The 20,216-nt window shown below is 46.6% G+C and overlaps 1 protein-coding gene across 2 annotated transcripts in view; it reads left to right on the top strand.

Annotated features, from left to right (window-relative positions):
- SH3GL3 (SH3 domain containing GRB2 like 3, endophilin A3) overlaps positions 1-20,216 on the top strand; it is a 91,591-nt gene that overhangs the window by 58,009 nt on the left and 13,366 nt on the right. For both annotated transcript variants that reach the window (XM_054042773.1, XM_054042774.1), the window contains exons 2-5: positions 12,648-12,716; positions 14,018-14,090; positions 15,489-15,632; positions 18,294-18,427. In XM_054042773.1, coding sequence (XP_053898748.1) covers positions 12,648-12,716; positions 14,018-14,090; positions 15,489-15,632; positions 18,294-18,427 — 420 coding nt within the window. The remainder of the gene's footprint in view (positions 1-12,647; positions 12,717-14,017; positions 14,091-15,488; positions 15,633-18,293; positions 18,428-20,216) is intronic.

The raw sequence follows: 20,216 nt of genomic DNA, 5'->3' as shown, positions 1-20,216 counted from the left end.
GTGAGTGGCCTCCAAGGGTTGGGGAGGGCTAGAGCGGGAGGCTGAACCAAGGCTTCTTTTAGCTCTCGAAATGCTTTTTCCATCTCTTTGGTCCATGTCCAATGAAGCAGACCCTCTTTAGTTAAGGATTCATACAGTGGTTTGGCTCTTCCCCGTAGTCAGGGATCCAGAGCCGACAGAAGCCAGTCAGTCCCAGAAAAGCCCTTAATTCTCGGGGGTGCCGGGGTTGAGGGCTATTAAATATAACCTGGATTCTTTCTTTACCCAGACTATGACTTCCTTGGCACAAATGATACCCAAGGAAAGTGACCTGCTGCTTAACCAGTTGTGCTTTTTCCCTTGAGACCTTATACCCCTGTGCCCCAAGGTAATTAAGGAGCTTTACAGTCTGCTCTTTACAAGCTGCCTCTGTTTTAGTACTTAAGAGCAAATCATCGCAATACTGAACTATGTTACATGAGGGGTGTCTAGCCAGGAATGGGGCAAGGTCCCTTCTTAACTGGCTGCCAAAAATCTCGGGTGCACAGGTAAGTCCCTGTGGGACCACGGTCCAGAGGTATTGAGCCTTATAGTGAGTATCTGGATCCTCCCACTCGAAGGCAAACAGTTTCTGAGATTCCAAATCAAGGGGGATGGAAAAGAAGGCATCTTTTAAGTCTATTACAGAGAACCAACTGTGCTCTTTGGGAACTTGGCCCAAAATAGTATGGGGATTTGGGACGACTGGATAGGGAGCCTCTATTAACTTGTTAACCTGTCTCAGGTCCTGGACCAACCGATACTGCCCATTAGGCTTAGGCACTCCCATTATCGGAGTGTTGTACGGGGACGTGCCTTCCCTGATCCACCCACACTGCAGAAACTTTTGAATCAGAGGTTTTAACCCGATTCTAGTGGTCAGCTTAAGAGGGTATTGTCGAATTCGAACCGGGCTGCTTCCTTCCTTAAGGGAAATATGCACTGGTGAAGCATTCCGGGCTCGAGCGACGCCTCCCTCCTCTGCCCAAACCTCAAGGTTAACCCCTGACAGCTGGCTTTCTTCATTCCTCCCCCGATACTCCGGGAAGTGATTTCCAGCGCTTATCAGGGCCATCTGGTAATTTGAGGACTGCTGCTTAGGGATTCTAACTTCCATAGTCCCTTTATCAAACGAGATTTCTGCCTGTAATTTAGTAAGAATATCTCGTCCGAGCAGCGCGATGGGGCAAGAGGGGCTGCAAACAAATTGGTGGGAAATTTGGCGGTCCCCTACCTTTACTAGGAGAGGCAAAGTTTTTTCCAAAGCTGTAGTTTGTCCCTCTATCCCCTGTACCATGGCACATTCCCGAGCTCTACCTCGGGGAGCCTTACTAAGGGGGAGCAAACTAAGAGTGGCCCCAGTGTCAATAAGGGCTTCAATTGGGCGGCCCTCCACATTAATTTTTACCGTGGGATCCAGACTGGCAGCTTGCGCAGCCAGGAGGGGCCGCTGGGTCCCTCGGCTTCTCTATGGGGAAGATCCCTCCCCTGAACGTCCCGTGTTGTTGTAAAGGATGGGAAGGGACGGGGTTTTGTTTTTACGTTCCTTTCCCATGGCCTGTCGCCGGGGGCATTCATTCTTCCAGTGCCCCTCTTCCCTACAGATAGCGCACTGGTTTCGACCCAGGCAGGGGTCCCGTCCCCTCCCAGGTGGCCCTGGCTTCTCCTTAACCTTGTCCCCCCTTTCTGCATATCCTTCTCTCAGGGCCATGGCCAAAACGCGGGCCCCTTTCTTTCGCTCCTCATCATCCCTCCGATCATAAACCTTCATGGCTATTTCTAAAAGTTCCTCTATATTCTTGCCCGAAGCCCCTTACAATTATATAGCTCACTAGTGGTAAAGGGAACATATACCATAGTGAGATTACCCTCAGGGGCTACAGTTTCCTGCAGTGGACACAAATAATTCTGTTGCAGGGGCCCTTGGAGTCCCGGGCCACCCTTGCTCGATGAGCTAATAAGGGTAAACCGAATATCCCCAGGGTTATAGTCAGATGACAAGTTCCACTGCGTTTCAGAGCTCTGAGCTGTCACGGGGCCAGTCTTTCTCCTGGTGTGGTTAGACACCTGGGAGCTCAGAGAGATCGGAGGGGGCTCCCGTTTGGAAAAGTCCTGGTCGCTTGGCTCACCCCTTTCAGTTGAGGCATTATCCTCAGAGGAGGGGGTGGGGATTTCAATTGAGGGTACCGGAGCCGGGAGGCCAGGATACAAAGGGGGAGGGGGCATAGGATCCGGGGCAGAAGGAATCACAGCCCGCAGACAAGATTTCTTAACAGGGAAACAGGGTTTCCTAACAGGGGCACGGGCCATTAAGGTCTTAATAGTTTGTGATCTACATTTTTGCAACCATGGGGGATGATTGGCCACAAGGTCCTGCCAAATATCTATATAGGGATATTGGTCCCAATGCCCATCCCAGGTCACAATGCTATGTACTGCTTGTACAACCCCTGGTTTGAGCGTCCCTCCCTCAGGCCATTCCACCCCGAATGTCATCCATTCAAGAGTACAGAATTTTACAAGCTTGTCTTTACATAATACAATTCCATAATCAGCCTGGCGTCTAAACGCCTTCCAGTTATCCAGCATACATCCCAGGGGTGTCCAGGAGAAGGTGCTTTGTCCGGACCCCATTATGCTTTACCCAGAGTTTTCCGAGACAGAGATATCAAGAGGGGAAAAAGGTATAGATCTAGTTCTAACTCAGATATCCGCTGGGTCACGAGGTTCGGCTGACCCCCCTTGCAATCAAGATATCCTGGTCATCGGGTTTCCCCTCGCAGGAGTCTTGGGGCGGCTGAAGTCAGCTTAAGCCTCAGACCTGTCAGCAGCACTCATTCATCTTTCACACAGATCCTTTAATCAGTTACAATCTCGGTTTCCAACACACCATTAAGAGGAGAAACAAGATTACCCTTCCTATAAACAAGAGTAATCCCTGAGGTTGCTCCAAGTCCCAATAATTGTTAAAAACGGCCCATGGACTTGTGGAGTTAGTTACGTTACTCATTGGCCATTATTTGCTTACACTTTAACCAAAAACACAACAACAAGACATTTACAAAGCTACAATAATGTTAACATACCTTCCCGTATACAGGCTGCCTAGGGGATTTCCACTGTCCAACCCACACCTCGGGGGCGTTATTCCTCAAACCCAGGAGGTAAACGCACTTACCGCCCGAAGTGGCCGCGTCCGGCAGTCAGACTTCCCCTTCTTCTGAAGCCGTCTTGCTTCCGTGTCCTTCAGAGTTCTCTTTAGAGAGGACGCAGCCGCCCCGGCCGATTGTGACGATCCGAGGCCCGAGCAAAGCAACAGCTCGAGGTGGCCACTCCTCGGAATCGCCCTCGGCCGTCGGTCAGTGCCCTCTACAGGGAGAGAAGTCCCTTCGTGGTCGCCATTTGTTAGCCAAATGGGCTCGTTTCCCCCTGGAGCTGCCCAATTACCCCAAGGAGGCACGGGAGTCTAGAAGACGGCTTCAAGTTCTTTATTGATCAGTCAGCTGAGCGGGTGTCCCCCTCGACTCATGCCAGAGGGAGGAGCACACCTTACAAGCGTAGAGCAAGCCTTTTTATACCCATTAACAAATGACTTAACGTGCATACTTTCTGCTGACCAAAGGAATTTTTAAATTCCTTTTTAGGGGTAAATAGAATACATCTGTTGGGGCTGTAAATAGGATACATTTGTTGAGCCTCTTTGATTGATTGTCGTGCTATATGTTCATATATGGGAAAGGGAGTTTATAGCCATGGGGAACAGCTGGGATAATAGGCGAGTATATGGCCTTTGTTCTAACAGCATTGAACCCTTCTCTGCTGCCCTCATCTAGTACAGGAGAATTATTGTGGGAAGTGAATAAAGGCTCTATTCACTTTGCTCCCTGACCAAGTGAGTAGCTAGATTTGGTGCATGGGGGTTCCACAGAGGTTTAAGAGGAAGGAATCTTCCCCCATTCCCACACTGTGGAGCTCCTCTCTAGTCATCAGTGTAGTAGATTACAGCCCTATTTAGGTCTGAAACTGCTTTAGCTCCACCAGCAGAATGGCCAGTGAATCCATAGCTCCAGCCACTGAGAATGGATGTGCAGGGAGGCCCTGCAATGGTCTCCTACAGTTAGACTCCCAAATGCTGGCCCCTGCACTGTGCAGTGGAATTGCACTGGTTCCACTGCATCTGAGGGAGGGGTCAGGATTTGCCCCATACAAATAATTCTAAATGGTTGCAGTGCACAGGCCCATATAAATTGTAGTAGTGGGTTCTGCACTTGACTGGCTGACTCATCAAAACCGATATATGTAGCCTTATAATTACCCAGGTCCACAGTCAACCATGTTCCTGTTTAAATCCAAACCATTATGTTGCATACATGTCAATGATGCTTGTAAGATCATCTAACACTCCGCAGTCATTTCCACGGTGCAGCCATTCTCAATAATTCATTGGGTATCCTGTGACTTTTCATTGTCAGACTAGCAGTGCCGCTCTTACAACTGTTAACGTCCATATGATCAGAGCAGAAGCCGCAGAAGAATTTACGTTTCTTAATGTGAGAGGAGTAAAACTGATCCTGAGCCAATGTGAAATTAATTGTAATTGTAAAATTTAATAATAATAACAATACATCTATAGCTGAGGGGCTTGAAGGAATTCACAGGCATTAAAGGAATAAGCCAGGCAGCATCTCTGTGAGGTAATGAAGCATTTAACCCCATTTTACAGCTAAGGAAACTTAGGCCTGGTCTACACTACGGGTTTAGGTCGACTTTAGCAGCGTTAAACCGAATTAAGCCTGGACACGTCCACACAACGAGGCCCTTTCTTTCGACTTAAAGGGCCCTTTAAACCGGTTTCTTTACACCACCTCCGACGAGGGGATTAGCGATAAAACCGGCCTTTGCGGGTCGGAATTGGGGTAGTGTGGACGGAATTCGATGTTATTGGCCTCCGGGAGCTATCCCACAGTGCTTCATTGTGACTGCTCTGGACAGCACTCTCAACTCAGATGCACTGACCAGGTAGACAGGAAAAGACCCGCGAAGGTTTGAATTTCATTTCCTGTTTGCCCAGCGTGGAGAGCACAGGTGACCACGCAGAGCTCATCAGCACAGGTAACCGTCATGGAGTCCTCCCAGGATCGCAAAAGAGCTCCAGCATGGACCGAACGGGAGGTACGAGATCTGCTCGCCATATGGGGAGATGAAGCAGTGATATCTGAACTCCGTAGCAGTAAAAGAAATGGAAAAGTATTAGAAAAGATCTCCAAGGCCATGAAGGACCGAGGCCATAACAGGGACACACAGCAGTGCCGCGTGAAAATTAAGGAGCTACGGCAAGCCTACCACAAAGCCAGAGAAGCAAACGGAAGGTCCGGGGCAGAGCCGCAAACTTGCCGCTAATACGCGGAGCTGCATGCGATCCTAGGCGGTGCAGCCACCACTACCCTAACCGTGTGCTATGACTCTCTCACTGGAGAAACACACAGGGAAGACGGTTCGGGGAACGAGGAAGATGACGATGGAGGTACTGTAGGTAGCTCACAGCAGCAAGGAAGCAGAGAAACCGGTTTCCCCAACAGCCAGGATATGTTTGTGACCCTGGACCTGGAACCAGTAACCCCCGAACTCACCCAAGACCCTCAGGGCACACAGGAGACCTCTGGTGAGTGTAACTTTGTAAATATTTGTAAACATTACAAAAAAAAAGCAAGCAAGTCTGTTAACGTGTATGGGGATGGAGCGGAAATCCTCCAGGGACATCTCCAGAAAGCTCTCCTGGTTGAAATGGGGTGATTTTATTAAGGGGGACATTCAGAGGCGCCCGTTCCTGCTCTTCTGACCAGAAATGTTCCCCGCTGTTAACCACGCGGTGGGGGGGAGGGGTGAAGTGATCATCCCAGAGAATCGTGTGTGTGTGTGTGGGGGGGTGGTTTACTTGTGTTTGTGCCGCATGTTAACCGGGAAACCACAGCCCCCTCCTTTTACATTGAAACCCCATTTTAAATGGACAACCCAATTCATCCTTGATATGGGAAATGCGCTGCTGTTTGCAACCTTTCCCGCATGTTAAGAAGGTTAAAAAAGCCAAAACACTGTGGCCTACCATGGCTGCCTGCAAGCCGAAATATGCGACCTTGTAATGAAAGAGTGTACCCATTGTTCCCTAAAATGTGTCTTTTTTAACCACCTCTCCCTTCTCCTCCACCAGCTGCAAATGTTTCTCCTTCGCAGAGGCTCGTGAACATTAGAAAGAGAAAACGTAAGACGAGGGACGAGATGTTCACGGAGCTGCAGATGTCCGCCCAGGCTGATAGAGCACAGCAGAATGCGTGGAGGCAGTCAATGTTGGAGATGAGAAAAGCCCAATATGAACGAGAGGAGAGGTGGCGGGCTGAATCGCGGGAAGAACAGAGCAAGTGGCGGGCTGAAGACGATAGGTGGCGTCAGCTTGCAGACAGACGGCAAGAGGCAATGCTCCGTCTGCTGGAGCATCAAAGTGATATGCTCGAGCGTATGGTTGAGTTGCAGGAAAGGCAGCAGGAGCAGAGACCGCCGCTACAGCCCCTGTGTAACCAACAGCCCTCCTCCCCAAGTTCCATAGCCTCCTCACCAAGACGCCCAAGAACACGGTGGGGGGGCCTCCGTCCACCCAGTCACTCCACCCCAGATGATCGCCCAAGCATCAGAAGGCTGGCCTTCAATAAGAGTTAAAGTTTTAAAATGCAGTGTGTCCTTTTCCATCCCTCCTCTCCCACCCATCCCAGGCTACCTTGGCAATTATCCCCCTACCTCTGTAAGGAACTAATAAAGAATGCATGAATGTGAAAAAACAATGACTTTATTGCCTCTGCAAGCGGGAGGGGAGGGGAGGGTGGGGTGGGGTGGTTGGTTTACAGGGAAGTAGAGTGAACCGGGTCGGGGGGGGGGGGGTTGGAGGGTTCATCAAGGAGAAACAAACAGAAGTTTCACACAGTAGCCTGGCCAGTCACAAAACTCGTTTTCAAAGCTTCTCTGATGCGCACCGCGCCCTGCTGTGCTCCTCTAACCGCCCTGGTGTCTGGCTGCGCGTAATCAGCGGCCAGGCGAGTTGCCTCAACCTCCCACCCCGCCATAAAGGTCTCCCCCTTACTCTCACAGATATTGTGGAGCGCACAGCAAGCAGCAATAACAATGGGGATATTCTTTTCGCTGAGGTCTGAGCGAGTCAGTAAGCTGCGCCAGCGCGCTTTTAAACATCCAAATGCACATTCCACCACCATTCGGCACTTGCTCAGCCTGTAGTTGAACAGGTCCTGACTCCTGTCCAGGCTGCCTGTGTACGGCTTCATGAGCCATGGCATTAAGGGGTAGGCTGGGTCCCCAAGGATCACGATAGGCATTTCAACATCCCCAATGGTCACTTTCTGGTCCGGGAAGAAAGTCCCTTCCTCCAGCTTTCGAAACAGAGCAGAGTTCCTGAAGACGCGAGCATCATGTACCTTTCCCGGCCATCCCACGTTGATGTTGGTGAAACGTCCCTTGTGATCCACCAGGGCTTGCAGCAGCATTGAAAAGTACCCCTTGCGGTTTACGTAGTCGGTGGCTTGGTGCTCCGGTGACAAGATAGGGATATGGGTTCCGTCTATGGCCCCGCCACAGTTTGGGAATCCCATTTCAGCAAAACCATCCACTATTGACTGCACGTTGCCCAGAGTCACTACCCTTGCTATCACCAGGTCTTTCATTGCCCTGGCAAATTGGATCACAGCAGCCCCCACCGTAGATTTGCCCACTCCAAATTGATTCCCGACTGACCGGTAGCTGTCTGGCGTTGCAAGCTTCCACAGGGCTATCGCCACTCGCTTCTCAACTGTGAGGGCTGCTCTCATCTTGGTATCCTGGCGTTTCAGGGCAGGGGAAAGCAAGTCATAAAGTTCCATGAAAGTGGCCTTACGCATGCGAAAGTTTCGCAGCCACTGGGAATCGTCCCATACCTGCAGCACGATGCGATCCCACCAGTCTGTGCTTGTTTCCCGATCCCAGAATCGGCGTTCCACGGTATCAACCTGCTCCAGTGACACCATGATTTCCACATTGCTGGGGCCTGTGCCTTGTGAGAGGTCTATGTCCATGTCAATTTCCTCATCACTCTCGTCGCCGCGCTGCAATCGCCTCCTCGCCTGGTCCGGGTTTCGCCTTGGCATGTTCTGGCTCTGCATATACTCCAGGACAATGCGCGTGGTGTTCATAGTGCTCATAATTGCCGTGGTGATCTGAGCGGGCTCCATGATCCCAGTGCTAGCTATGGCGCCTGGTCAGAAAAAAGGCGCGAAAGTAGTATCTGATGGACCAGGAGAAGGAGGGCGGGAGGGAGGGAGGGAGGGAGGGCCGAGTGACGACATGGCGTACAGGTACAGGAACAGGGAGAAACACAAACAACTGTCACACAGAATGGTCCCCCCAAAGATTAAACTGGAAACCCTGGGCTTAGCAGGCCATTGATTTCACGGAGGAAAGGGAAGCAAATGAACACAGAACAAATCTATTTTTTACATCTTAAGGTGGCAGCCGACGGTGCAGCATGAGTGACAGCCATACCAGTACGATGACGATGGGTACCAATCATAATATACCATCATCTGCCAAAAGGCAAGGGGCTGCTGCTGTGTAGCAATGCAGCCCCACGTCTGCCAGCCCCACGTCCGCCAGCACCCAGCATCGCCCTCGGCCTCTTCTGGGTGCTTAGCAGACAATATTGGGCAATTGGCAGAAAATAGTATATTACGACTGGTAACCATCATCATCAAAACAGTAGCATGTCTGCCCAGGTGGCCATGATTGACAGCCATACCAGTATGACGATGACGGGTACCAGTCATAATATACCATCGCCTGCAAGGGGCTGGTGCAATGCAGCCCTACGGCTGCCAGCCCCACGGCTATCACTCATGCTACACCGTCTACCGCCAAAAGGCAGTTAGCAGCTGCTGCTGTGTAGCAATGCAGTCCCACGTCTGCTGGCACCCAGAGGACATATGGTGACGGTGAGCTCAGCTGAGCTGAGCGGGCTCCATGCTTGCCGTGGTATGTTGTCTGCACAGGTAACCCAGGTAAAAAGGCGCGAATCTATTGTCTGCCGTTGCTGTGACAAGGGGGGAGGGGCCTGACGACATGTACCCAGAACCGCCCGCGACACTGTTTTGCATCATCCGGGCATTGGGATCTCAACCCAGAATTCAAAGAAAAGGCGCGAACCGCTTCTCGGCTCGAGCTGTGGTGCAAACGTAGTATCTGACGGCCTAGGGGAAGGAGGGAGGGGGGCCGAGTGACGACATGGCGTACAGGCACAGGGAATTAAAATAAAGAACGGTGGCTGTGCATCAGGGAGAGACACAAACAACTGTCACAGACTGGTTCCCCCCAAAGATTAAACTGAAAACCCTGGGTTTAGCAGGCCGTTGATTTGACGGAGGGAGGGGGAAGCAAATGAATACAGAGAAAATCTATTTTTTTACATCTTAAGACGACGGTGCAGTGTGACTGATAGCCCTCGGCATCTTTCTGGGTGCTTGGCAGCAAATACGGGGTGGTGTATGACGATGGTCTTCAGGCCTGTTGCACGAGCTGCTGCTCAGGGAAGACTCTGCTAACGTGCGATGACCCGACTTGTAATAGGCCGGCTAACAGTCATAATACACCATTTACTGCCAAAAGGCAAGCCCCACGGCTGCCAGCACCCAGATCGCCGATGAAGGCTACCAGTCTACTGCACCGTCTACCGCCAAAAGGCAGTTAGCAGCTGCTGCTGTGTAGCAATGCAGTCCCACGTCTGCCGGCACCAAGAGGACATATGGTGACGGTGAGCTCAGCTGTGCTGAGCGGGCTCCATGTTGTCTGCACAGGTAACCCAGGTAACCCAGGTAAAAAGGCGCGAATCTATTGTCTGCCGTTGCTGTGACGGGGGAGGGAGGGGCCTGACGACATGTACCCAGAACCGCCCGCGACACTGTTTTGCATCATCCAGGCATTGGGATCTCAACCCAGAATTCCAAGGGGCGGCAGAGACTGCGGGAACTGTGGGATAGCTGTGGGATAGCTACCCATAGTGCAATGCTCCGGAAGTCGACGCTAGCCTCGTACTGTGGACGCGGTCCGCCGACTAGAGCACCTAGAGCATTTTATTGTGTGGACACGCACAATCGGCTGTATACAACCGATTTCAATAAAACCGGCTTCTATAAATTCGAACTAATTTCGTAGTGTAGACATACCCTAAGGCTCAGAGCAGCTGTACAACTGCTCTAAGGTTACACAGGAAGTATGCCGCAGAGCCAGGAATTGCCTGACTGGTTGATGTTTGTACAGCACTTTGAAGCTGTACAGCTGGATTGTTTTTTTTAATCTGGCCAATTCTTTTGCGCCTGGAATCAGTCGAGAGCATCATGTAGGTCATTTAGATGTTTTAAGTATGTGCCTGTGCCTGCAAATCTAGTATTTATATGTGGATTCAATTTCTATAATTTAGACAACTAATTTTGAATGCAAAATTGCTCCTTTATTATCTGCAAATAGTAGATGATGGATAAATCTCTCTCCAATGCCCTCTTGGATGAAGATTGATGCAAAGAAATCACGTAACTCTTTTGCAGCATCTTGGTCTTCCTTAGTCGCTCTCTTTACTCTCTGGCAGTCCAGCAGGCCTATTGATTCCCTCATATTCAGTGACTCATTGTCACTGTAAATGTTCCATTCTTGTATCAGTGGGATCAAACTGCAACAGTACAAAAGAACACTGAAAAGTGTTTTGCTGTGCTTCAGAAATGAAAGCAAAATTGAATCTGAAAAGGTAATATGTAAATCGAGTGATGCATCTTACACATGCATAAGATAATCTGAGTTACTACATTGCGTATATCTGATGTCGCTGAAGATATAACACATAAGAACGGCCACACTGGGACAGACCAAAGGTCCATCTAGCCCAGTATCCTGTCTTCCAACAGTGGCCAATGGCATGTGCCCCAGAGGGAATGAACAGAACAGGTAATCATCAAGTGATCCATGCCCTATTCCCAGCTTCTGGCAAACAGAGGCTAGGGCTACCATCCCTGCCCATCCTGGCTAATAGCCATTGACGGACCTATCCTCCATGAATTTATCTAGTTCTTTTTTGAACCCTGTTATAGTTTGGCCTTCACAACATCCTCTGGCAAAGAGTTCCACTGATTGACTGACTGTGCATTGTGTGAAGAAATACTTCCCTTTGTTCGTTTTAAACCTGCTGTCTATTAATTTCATTTGATGACCCCTAGTTCTTGTGTTATGAGAAGCAGTAAATAACACTTCCTTATTTACTTTCTCCACACCAGTCCTGATTTTATAGGCTTCTTATTGTGCTCTGTTTTTAACATTTTATTGTTGCTGTTTTCAAATGATCGCAAAGAGCTCACTTTAAACTGGTAAAAATCTTTGAGCAAATTTCATGTGAAAAAACTTTTTTTTTTTTTTTTTTTGAAGATGTATTAAAACACTGTCCAAAGTACAGTGACACTCAGCTATGCCAGTTTACACCAGCAAAGGATCTTGCCCTTTGTAATTTTCCATCCTATTAGTAACATAGTGCTGAGATCTTAAATTACAAGAAGCAATGACTTGCATATGATGTCAGACGGGATTTTTTTTAAGCACCTAAGTGAATTAGGAGCACAAGTCTCTTGACGATATTTTTTTTGTGAAGACCAAAACTAACACTGATGGGTTGATATATCCTGCATACAAAAGATGAGGTGACATTTCCGGTATCTTAGAATGGTTCAAGTTGCCGGCTGGAATCCTGCAATTAAAGTTGCTTCTATGAGATGCATAGTTTTGACGGCAGCATGCTTTCCACCCTCCCACCCCCTTAAATAGCATAAAAGGTAGTGGATTGTTGTTGATAAGTCTGCTATCTGATTGGAGTGTGCATGGATAGCTCCCATTAGTGTTAAAGGGAGTTTTATGAATGCACTTACAGGAATCCAGGGCCAGAATCCAGGGCCGGCGCTTCCATTAGGCGACCCTAGGCAGTCGCCTAGGGTGGCAGAATTTGGGGGGCGGCATTTTGCTGCCCTGGCGGAAATTCTGCGGCGGGGGGGTGGGATCCTTCCGCTCTGGGTCTTCGGCGGAAATTTGGTGGCAGGTCCTTCACTCGCTCCGGGACCCGCCGCCAAATGCTCAGAGGAGGAGCGCTGCCGCCTAGGGCGGCAAAAACCCTGGCGCCACTCCTGCCAGAATCTAATCTCATTCTAAACTGGAGTAACACCATTGACTTGAAAGAATTACTCTGGATTTGCACCAATTTAAATGTGATCTGGCCAGTAGACTTCTATAACTGAAACCTACAGTGTAGCTTCTGAGAGTACAAATGATTCAAGAATGAGAAATCCTTTCTTGTTCTTCTAGATCATTTTGGTGATTTCCTAAAAACCCCTGTTGGGCATTTCCCCCTCCCTACAGATGGTATTTCCCTTGAAGAGAAAGGAATGTTTCTTTCCTCCTGTACTTACTACAGATGCCTGGCTAATGTTTTCCAATCTCTAATAACTTTCTTTTGTCTCTCAGGTGTATGTGTTCTTTCGTAAAGTAACAATACTTCGTTTTGTGTTTTGCAGTTGTTCAGTGAAAAAATTAGTGGAGCAGAAGGAACAAAACTAGATGAAGAATTTCAAGAGATGGAAAGGGTAAGGAAGCCAACATAAGCTTTTCAAGATTACACCACTGATGAAATATTTTTTTTCATTCATTCCTTAGCATAAACAAAATATGTAATCCAAAAAATAAGTATGTAAAAAAATCCATAGATATTATATGATCCAATCCTGTCCTCCTTGAAGTCCATAAGGGACAAATTCTTCTTACAGTAACACAAGAATATTGAACTCAATGAAATCACACTCTTGTAACTGAGAGAAGAATTTGACCCTGAAAGTTTTGTCTATGACTTTATCAGGAACAACATTGGGCTCTAAGAACTTAATTTGTTAGCATGAACAGTAAAGTATTTGTGTGGCAGATATAATCTCAGTAGAAGTGCAAGAATTTAAAAACGATAAGAATTGCCCACTGTGTAAGCACTGCAGTATGGCAGTTGGAACAATGTTACTCTCAACTTTTTTTTGTTCCTGCTCTCTGGTTCTCAGTCCTTCACTCTGGGTCTTTGTCAGATATATTTGTTACATATATTACGGACCCCTCTCCATGGGCATAGTTTAACTTCTATATTTGGGGAGCAGCTCCAGTCAGGCCAATGGAGCTGTCGTGGGGGGGGAAATGGGCAAATTCTGCGCCTGTCTGAAGCTTGCAGTTTTTTTTGGGGGGGGAGGGCAAACAACCCCCTGCCCCTCCTTCCCCATAACTCTTTCTGAGATTTTGTTGTTGGCGGATTAAGAAAAATGTTCTGCATAACTTGTTTTTTTTTCCAACACACTTATTTTGTATCTATAAACATGTTTAAGCTTCAATTTTCTTTGGTTCCAAAATAATCATCTGTTTTACAAGAAGAAAACACTGTGAGTCACAGAATAGAAAAGAGAAGAGATAGTAGTATACAGTATTTGAGATACTATTGACTGGAGATGCAATATGGACTCATGCAGTGAAGTACACAGAACATAGGACTGGGAGGTAGGAATTCCTGAATCTGCTTCCCAGGTAGATGGTTGATATAGTAGTGACAAGAGGCCTGGGGAGGAAATTGTGATTCCAAAATGTAGAAGTGTTATTCATGAAGAATAACTCCGAGCCCTGACACATCTATACTTCGATGATGGCAACTGGGCTTACTCAACGCTACACTCAACTTCATTTCTTTTCAGCATCAATAATGAAAGCTTTGGCACCACAAAAATTAAAATGATAATGTTTTGTACTGATTTTAATTAACATTCCTTAGTTTGCCAGAATAATACATTGTATCTAGTCAGAGGATAAAGACTCAAAAAAGGATTGTGGAATTTAATGTCCTGTTACATTTCTCTTCCAGAAAATTGATGTCACCAGCAAAGCTGTAGCAGAGCTTCTGTCAAAATCCACAGAGTATCTTCAGCCAAATCCGGGTAAACTGAACTCCTACAGTTTCTCTGTCATACTTAGCCTATGAGTTGAACTTGAACAAGGGGATATACTGAACCCCTGTGGGTTGCTAATATTTTTAGGGAATATGAAACATATCAGTGAAACGTAAGGATGTCTCTCTCCCTTTTTCAATGACTTCATCTCCTTTTCTGAGGACTCCTAGGTCTCCATAACAGACATTGGGAAGCTCATTTACAGGATTTTTCAAATTTCAGTTTGAGAACAGAGAAAGGAGGGACATTGATGCTGGTCATTGGCTTGATTTAATGTGATCAAGACACAGGGCATTAAGAGACTGATCCACTGTCCACTCAGTTCAATGGAAAGACCTCCATTGTCTTCATTAGAACAGAGGCTGATCCTGGATTCCTTATGCAATGACTTCAGTGAGATATCTACCCAGCATGGGTGCATTATGAGACTCATGGCCAGAGGGAGATTTCAATGGATTTCCCTGAGTAAGGCGTGTAGGATTAGGCCTTATCAAAGTTTAATGGTTGTCTGGGAGGCTCCAGATGAAGCCAGAGACCATGGCTGTTAATCTGATGAATGTCCAGCACAAGTCCACTCTTGTATTATGAGGCTATCGTGTGACGAAAATTAAGAGTGGAGTGGGAAAAACTCTTTAAAAATAATTGTCTGCTTTTGACACTGCATGCACAGAACATCGACGAAATCAGCATTATTCAACATTAGAGCAGTTCTAAAACATTAATTCACGGTGTCTTGGCCAGTGGAGCTGAGCAGATACTCCAGGGGAAAGTAGTTCTGAACATATGGGAGAGGGATAGCTCAGAGGTTTGAGCGTTGGCCTGCTAAACCCAGGGTTGAGAGTTCAATCCTTGAGGGGGCCATTTAGGGATCTGGGGCAAAAATCTGTCTGGGGATTGGTCCTGCTTTGAGCAGGGGGTTGGACTAGATGACCTCCTGAGGTCCCTTCCAACCCTGATATTCTATGATTCTATGTTAACTGAAATAAGACCATGAAGTTGACTTTGGCAGCATTCATATCCCTTTTGTGTTTGCTTTCTGTAAAAATTCTAGTAAAGGAGTTTACTAGTCGGAATCTTCCTGGGAATAGTGAATATTAGTATATATCGACTGAAGGTGATTATGGAACTCTTCAGTGCAAGTATTCACACCATAAACCTATAAGAGCTAAGCTTATCCAATCAGGGAACGGAACAGTATCATATGACCCATATGAAAACATCACTCACATTTTGATTAATGAGCATTTTGTTGCGGGAATTCAATAATCTACAGACCAACTGTCACTCACTGAAATTATTTGTCAAATAATTTAAAGTAATTTAGCATGATTTTCTGTAATTGGTATAAATGGATGCTTTTTTCATACGGTTTGTAATACTTCTAAGCATACAGAGCCAAGCTGGGAATGCTGAACACTATGTCGAAGATCAGGGGACAAGTTAAAACCACAGGATATTCCCAGACAGAAGGACTATTAGGGGATTGTATGCTACGGTATGGCAGAGAACTTGGGGAGGATTCTACATTTGGTGAGTTTGTATAGCTCCCCTCTGCATGTCTCAGCATATGTTGTACGTGGAGTAACACTACTTATGCATATGTGATTATTGCTTACAAGATGGAAGCCTACATGCCTAATGTATAGTGATTAGATATTGATAGATACAATATATGACGCCTTTAAGCATTTTTTGTTCCATCATATTATAGGTGGTGCTGGCAGTATGGCCTATTGCCTGATAATTCCCGTTATAAGACTTTGTGTTCAGTTGCTTGTAACTTTTCCAAAGTTCAACCATTTGGGCTGAAATTTTTCAGACTGTCTGCTTCCGGCTGATTTTGGTAAATTTCAGACAAAACAGTTCAGTCATTTCTGAGAACGAAGCTGGGTGGAAATATGTTCTGCCCATGTTAAAAAATCATAGTAACCTTTTCCGTGAAATGCTGTAGGGCTCTCGTGCTTTGGAGCAGGGACCTGGAATTTGGCAGGGTGGTAGCCTTTGTTTCAGGGTTGTGACTCTCGCCATCCCCAGGAAAATCCAACCTACGTTTGGCCAAGTTATCAGGCTTTGAAAAATTGCAGTTTGCACATGCTCAGTAGAGAACTGCTGAGCGTGCTCAAGCCTCTGGCAGCACCTAGGGCTGACCAGTCTGCACATGTACCATCCCCACAGAGCAACTGAGCATGCTCCATCCCCTCACAGCTTCTACATGTGAACAGACTGCACATGCAGTACAGAGTGTCTGAGCATATTCCAACCCAGGGCTATGGGGGCTTAGAAGGAGTTTCCTTGTAATGGCTGCTCCAGGCTGGGGTGGGGCTGGGCATTGGAACTGAGAGCAGATAGCAAGTCTCTGCTGTGGTCTGTGACCACTTCCCTGCTGGTGCCCATGCAGTGTGAAGGGGGAAGCTGGTATTACATTATGTACTTTTGTATCTGTAGTGCTGCATAAGACGGTCTTGCTGAAAGAGCAACAGCAAGATAGGCACTGGAGACCTAGGACTCAAGATAAGGCTTAGCTTTCCAGGCTGTGAGACATGTTGTGGAGGACACCGTTATTCTCTTGGAGTTTGTTTATTCTCTCAGGAATGAGTGAGTGGTGCAATGCCAGTCACGAGCTATGTATATTTGTGCATTTGCAGGTGCCATGTGGATACAAATTGGAACCAAGGCCAGGGGAAAAGAAATGTCAAACAAAATGTTTTGCATGGGCACACTTGAGTATGTTCTGCGTGCTTAACAAATAATCAGTTACACTACTAACGTGTTTAGTTTTTTTTTTAATCCATATTAAAACATTTTTTTAACAATATCAGCTTTGGCCAAAACCTGGGACAAATGAAAAGTAATTGTGATGAATCTGAGATACTGTGAAATTACATTTTTGAGCTAAAAGATATTAATATTTTGGGGCATTTTGAACCCAAATTAGCCAATTTGGTTTCCAGTTTGTAAAATGTAAAAGATCACTTATTGTCTTCATGTTGTTCTGTCTGCACATCTCTTGCCCTGAAAACAAGAGTTCTCAGACTTGCAGGTTCTAATTGTGACACTTATTGCAACCGCACACAATCTTTGGGGGAACATATTGTATTAAGGTTATGAATGGTTTATGTATCCCTGTGGGCCAAGGATTCTATGCGATTCTGGGGGGAGAGTGGCACTTAGCTTCTCCAGGAACTGAAAACAGTGGGGGGTGATTTGAGTGACTCACCTTAGTTGTAAACATGTCCAGAGAGGCACCACCTGCTGGGAATGCTTGCATATACTGGGTTTTCCAGAGACCAACAAACAAAGAAAAGACTTTTGGCATAAAAAGGCTGCATTTAAACTGGCTTGGGATCTTCTTTCTGATCCAACAAATGGACAGCACCTTCTCTGTCCAGGGAGACTCCAACCCTTGTGGGAGGGTTGGAAAGACTTTGGCCTACTAGGGCTCCATAAGACTGATTGGTGACCTCTGGTAAGTTTTTAGCATGTGTTAAAGGAACTTTTCTTGTTTTCAATGTTTTCTCTGTAATGCTTTTACCTTAAGAATAAATATGCTTGCTTAGAAAGAACTGTGTGGTACCTTGTAACACCTAGCAATACACTTTTCAGAGCGCTCCGAGAGAAAGCAAGGTGCAGGCACTGGCCTTTAGGCAGATTGGCTTGCTGGGGGTATCACAGTGTACAGCAGGGAGCTGTGCAGCCTTCAATCCCCCGAGAGGAGGGAGAGGGAAGTGGGTCTCCACCCAAGACAGGTGATAAATGGGAACTTGAAACCCTAAGTGGGACCCTTGAGGGGGAATACCAAGTGCAGTTGCCCTAAAACTGTGACACTAGTCATGTTAAAGTGCCATATGGTATCTTTTGGCCTTGTGATATTTCTGGGGCCCTACCACCTGGAGAAGCAGCTACAGAAGAAACTGTGTATCCCATTTTGAATAATCCAAGAATGGAGACAATAATGCAAGCCAACAATAGTTTTCTTGGAGGGGTAGTGGATAAAGATGGAAAACATTAGGACAAAATTCTTTCTAGTTCTGGAAACTCTAGAAGAGGGCAAGAGTATAGTCTTATATTCTGCATTCTACATCTTAAAGGGCCTGCAGTCAACATTTTTAAGAGTTACCTAATAAAAAAATGTCTCCTGTTTTTACATAAAGTGCTATCTACTGTGTATAAATATTATGTTCTTCTCTGTAGGCAATGCACTGCTGGATGTTGGTGAAAGCATGAAGCAGATGGCAGAGGTGAAGGACTCTCTCGATATTAACGTCAAGCAAAACTTCATTGATCCTCTACAGTTATTACAGGACAAAGACTTAAAAGAGATTGGGGTGAGTTTTTGAGGTTAAAAATTAGTCCTATGACATTGAAAATATATGAATAAACAAAGTCATTAGAAACCTAACCCACAGGAACGTTTTATGCAGTATATTCCGCCATCAAATTTTAAGCAGAACTCTCCTGTGAAATCAGTGATGAAATCTACTTAAAAACTAGTGTCAGGATATATAGGTCATGGGCACACCTATTTTACTTTATTTACAATATAATAAAGTTGAATATAGTAAAGGACAGTGTAGCAGGGTGGTTACCCACTCCGGCCCTGACAGGGTAGAAGCCAGCCCTGGGAGAGGGTGAGGGGTTAGGAGAAAAATATGTGATTATTTGGGGAAGGAGGTACACCTGGGCCACGCCCCAATCAGGGCAGCTGGGCCTTATAAGAAGGCCAGGGCAGCTAGAAGCTGAGTAGAGTCTCTCCTCTAGTGTTGGAGGGAGACTGGCCTGGCTGCAGGGGAGTAAGAAGGTACCTGGGAGTGAAGCAGGGCTGGGGAGGAGCCGGGGAGTTCCAGTCTGGTGACTCCCCAGGCTGCAGGGCCTGGTTCCAGGCCCATAGAGGTACTGGGTGGTAGAAGAAGGCAGCAGGCCAAAGCCCCTTGCTTGTGATGAGTGGTTTTTATACTGCAGTCAGCCCCAGTGGGCGGGGGCTAGCTAAGCACTGGCAGTAGCCCAGACTGAGGTGAGGTGGGGGTAGTAGGTGGGGGCTCCCTCGGGAAGGGAGACCCACAGAGATTGTGGGGGTATTGCCAGGAGGCAGCACCCCAGAGAAAATGGGCACTGGAGTCTGGGAGGGACACGGGGGCCAAGCTGTGGCGGATCACCGGCATGCAGAGGGTGCTCCGGGCTGGAAATTGAGCTAATTCCCTGAGAGACCAGCAGGTGGCACTGCAGGGGTGAGTCTGCATGCTTACAGACAGTAAAGAAAATGAATATTAATATTTTCTGTTGCTTATTTTAATATAACATTTCATTAATTGTTATTAGCATGTTGGGTGCCAATTATTTCAGTTTAGTTCTGGTTGATTTTGAGTTGCCTGCCTCTGGCTCTCCCATGCTGGAGTTAGCTCTAAAAAGGAGTCAAATAAGATTACTAATATAGGCTGTTTAGGGCAACAACAGTGAGACACATATGAGACCAAAGAGCAGCACGACAAATAACATGAACCATTGTGGCAAAAAATAGGAAGCTGGGGAATTAATTTTTAGCCTTCAGAAGAAAGTTTTTCATTGCATTTGCTTATGATAGAACAACTGTCCGGAAAGCCAGGCACAGTTTAAAGCTGGGCCTCTAGATTCCTATAGACTTGGGTAATAAGAAAGTTAAAACCCTGATGAAACACAGAAATTGAAGTTATATTTACTTATACAAAAAATGGATTTAGAAACCTGTGCCCAAATTAAAGAGCAGAGACAGTAATCTCTCAATGGCTGCAGATTTCTCATGTGCTGGATGACTCTATTCTCAGTTATTGAGGTTCTGAATTGATGAAAAGAGAAAAAACCATGTAACGTGTTTTAATAAGCACCATGTGCAGTTGCTTTCACTCCATTTTGAGAGTTTGTCAAGTGCAGGATTTTTGGGGGCAGGAAAGCTTTGTGCAATTTGCTCATCTAGGAATGTCAGATTAATACTTGACAAAGAATTCAGGAACGAAGGGGTTAGTTGGAGTTCTGCTCCTGTAATGGGAGCAGAAAATAGCCCTTTAAATTTTAGCTGTCACACTACAAATAATACAACCGCTAGAACTGAATTACCGCCAGACTGTAAAGGAAAAGCACATT

The sequence above is a fragment of the Malaclemys terrapin genome, chromosome 10 (genome assembly GCF_027887155.1).
Source record: "Malaclemys terrapin pileata isolate rMalTer1 chromosome 10, rMalTer1.hap1, whole genome shotgun sequence".
In the NCBI taxonomy this organism is placed as follows: Eukaryota; Metazoa; Chordata; order Testudines; family Emydidae; genus Malaclemys; species Malaclemys terrapin.
Note: the sequence above shows the minus strand (reverse complement) of the source record. Positions and strands in the feature narration are given on the sequence as shown.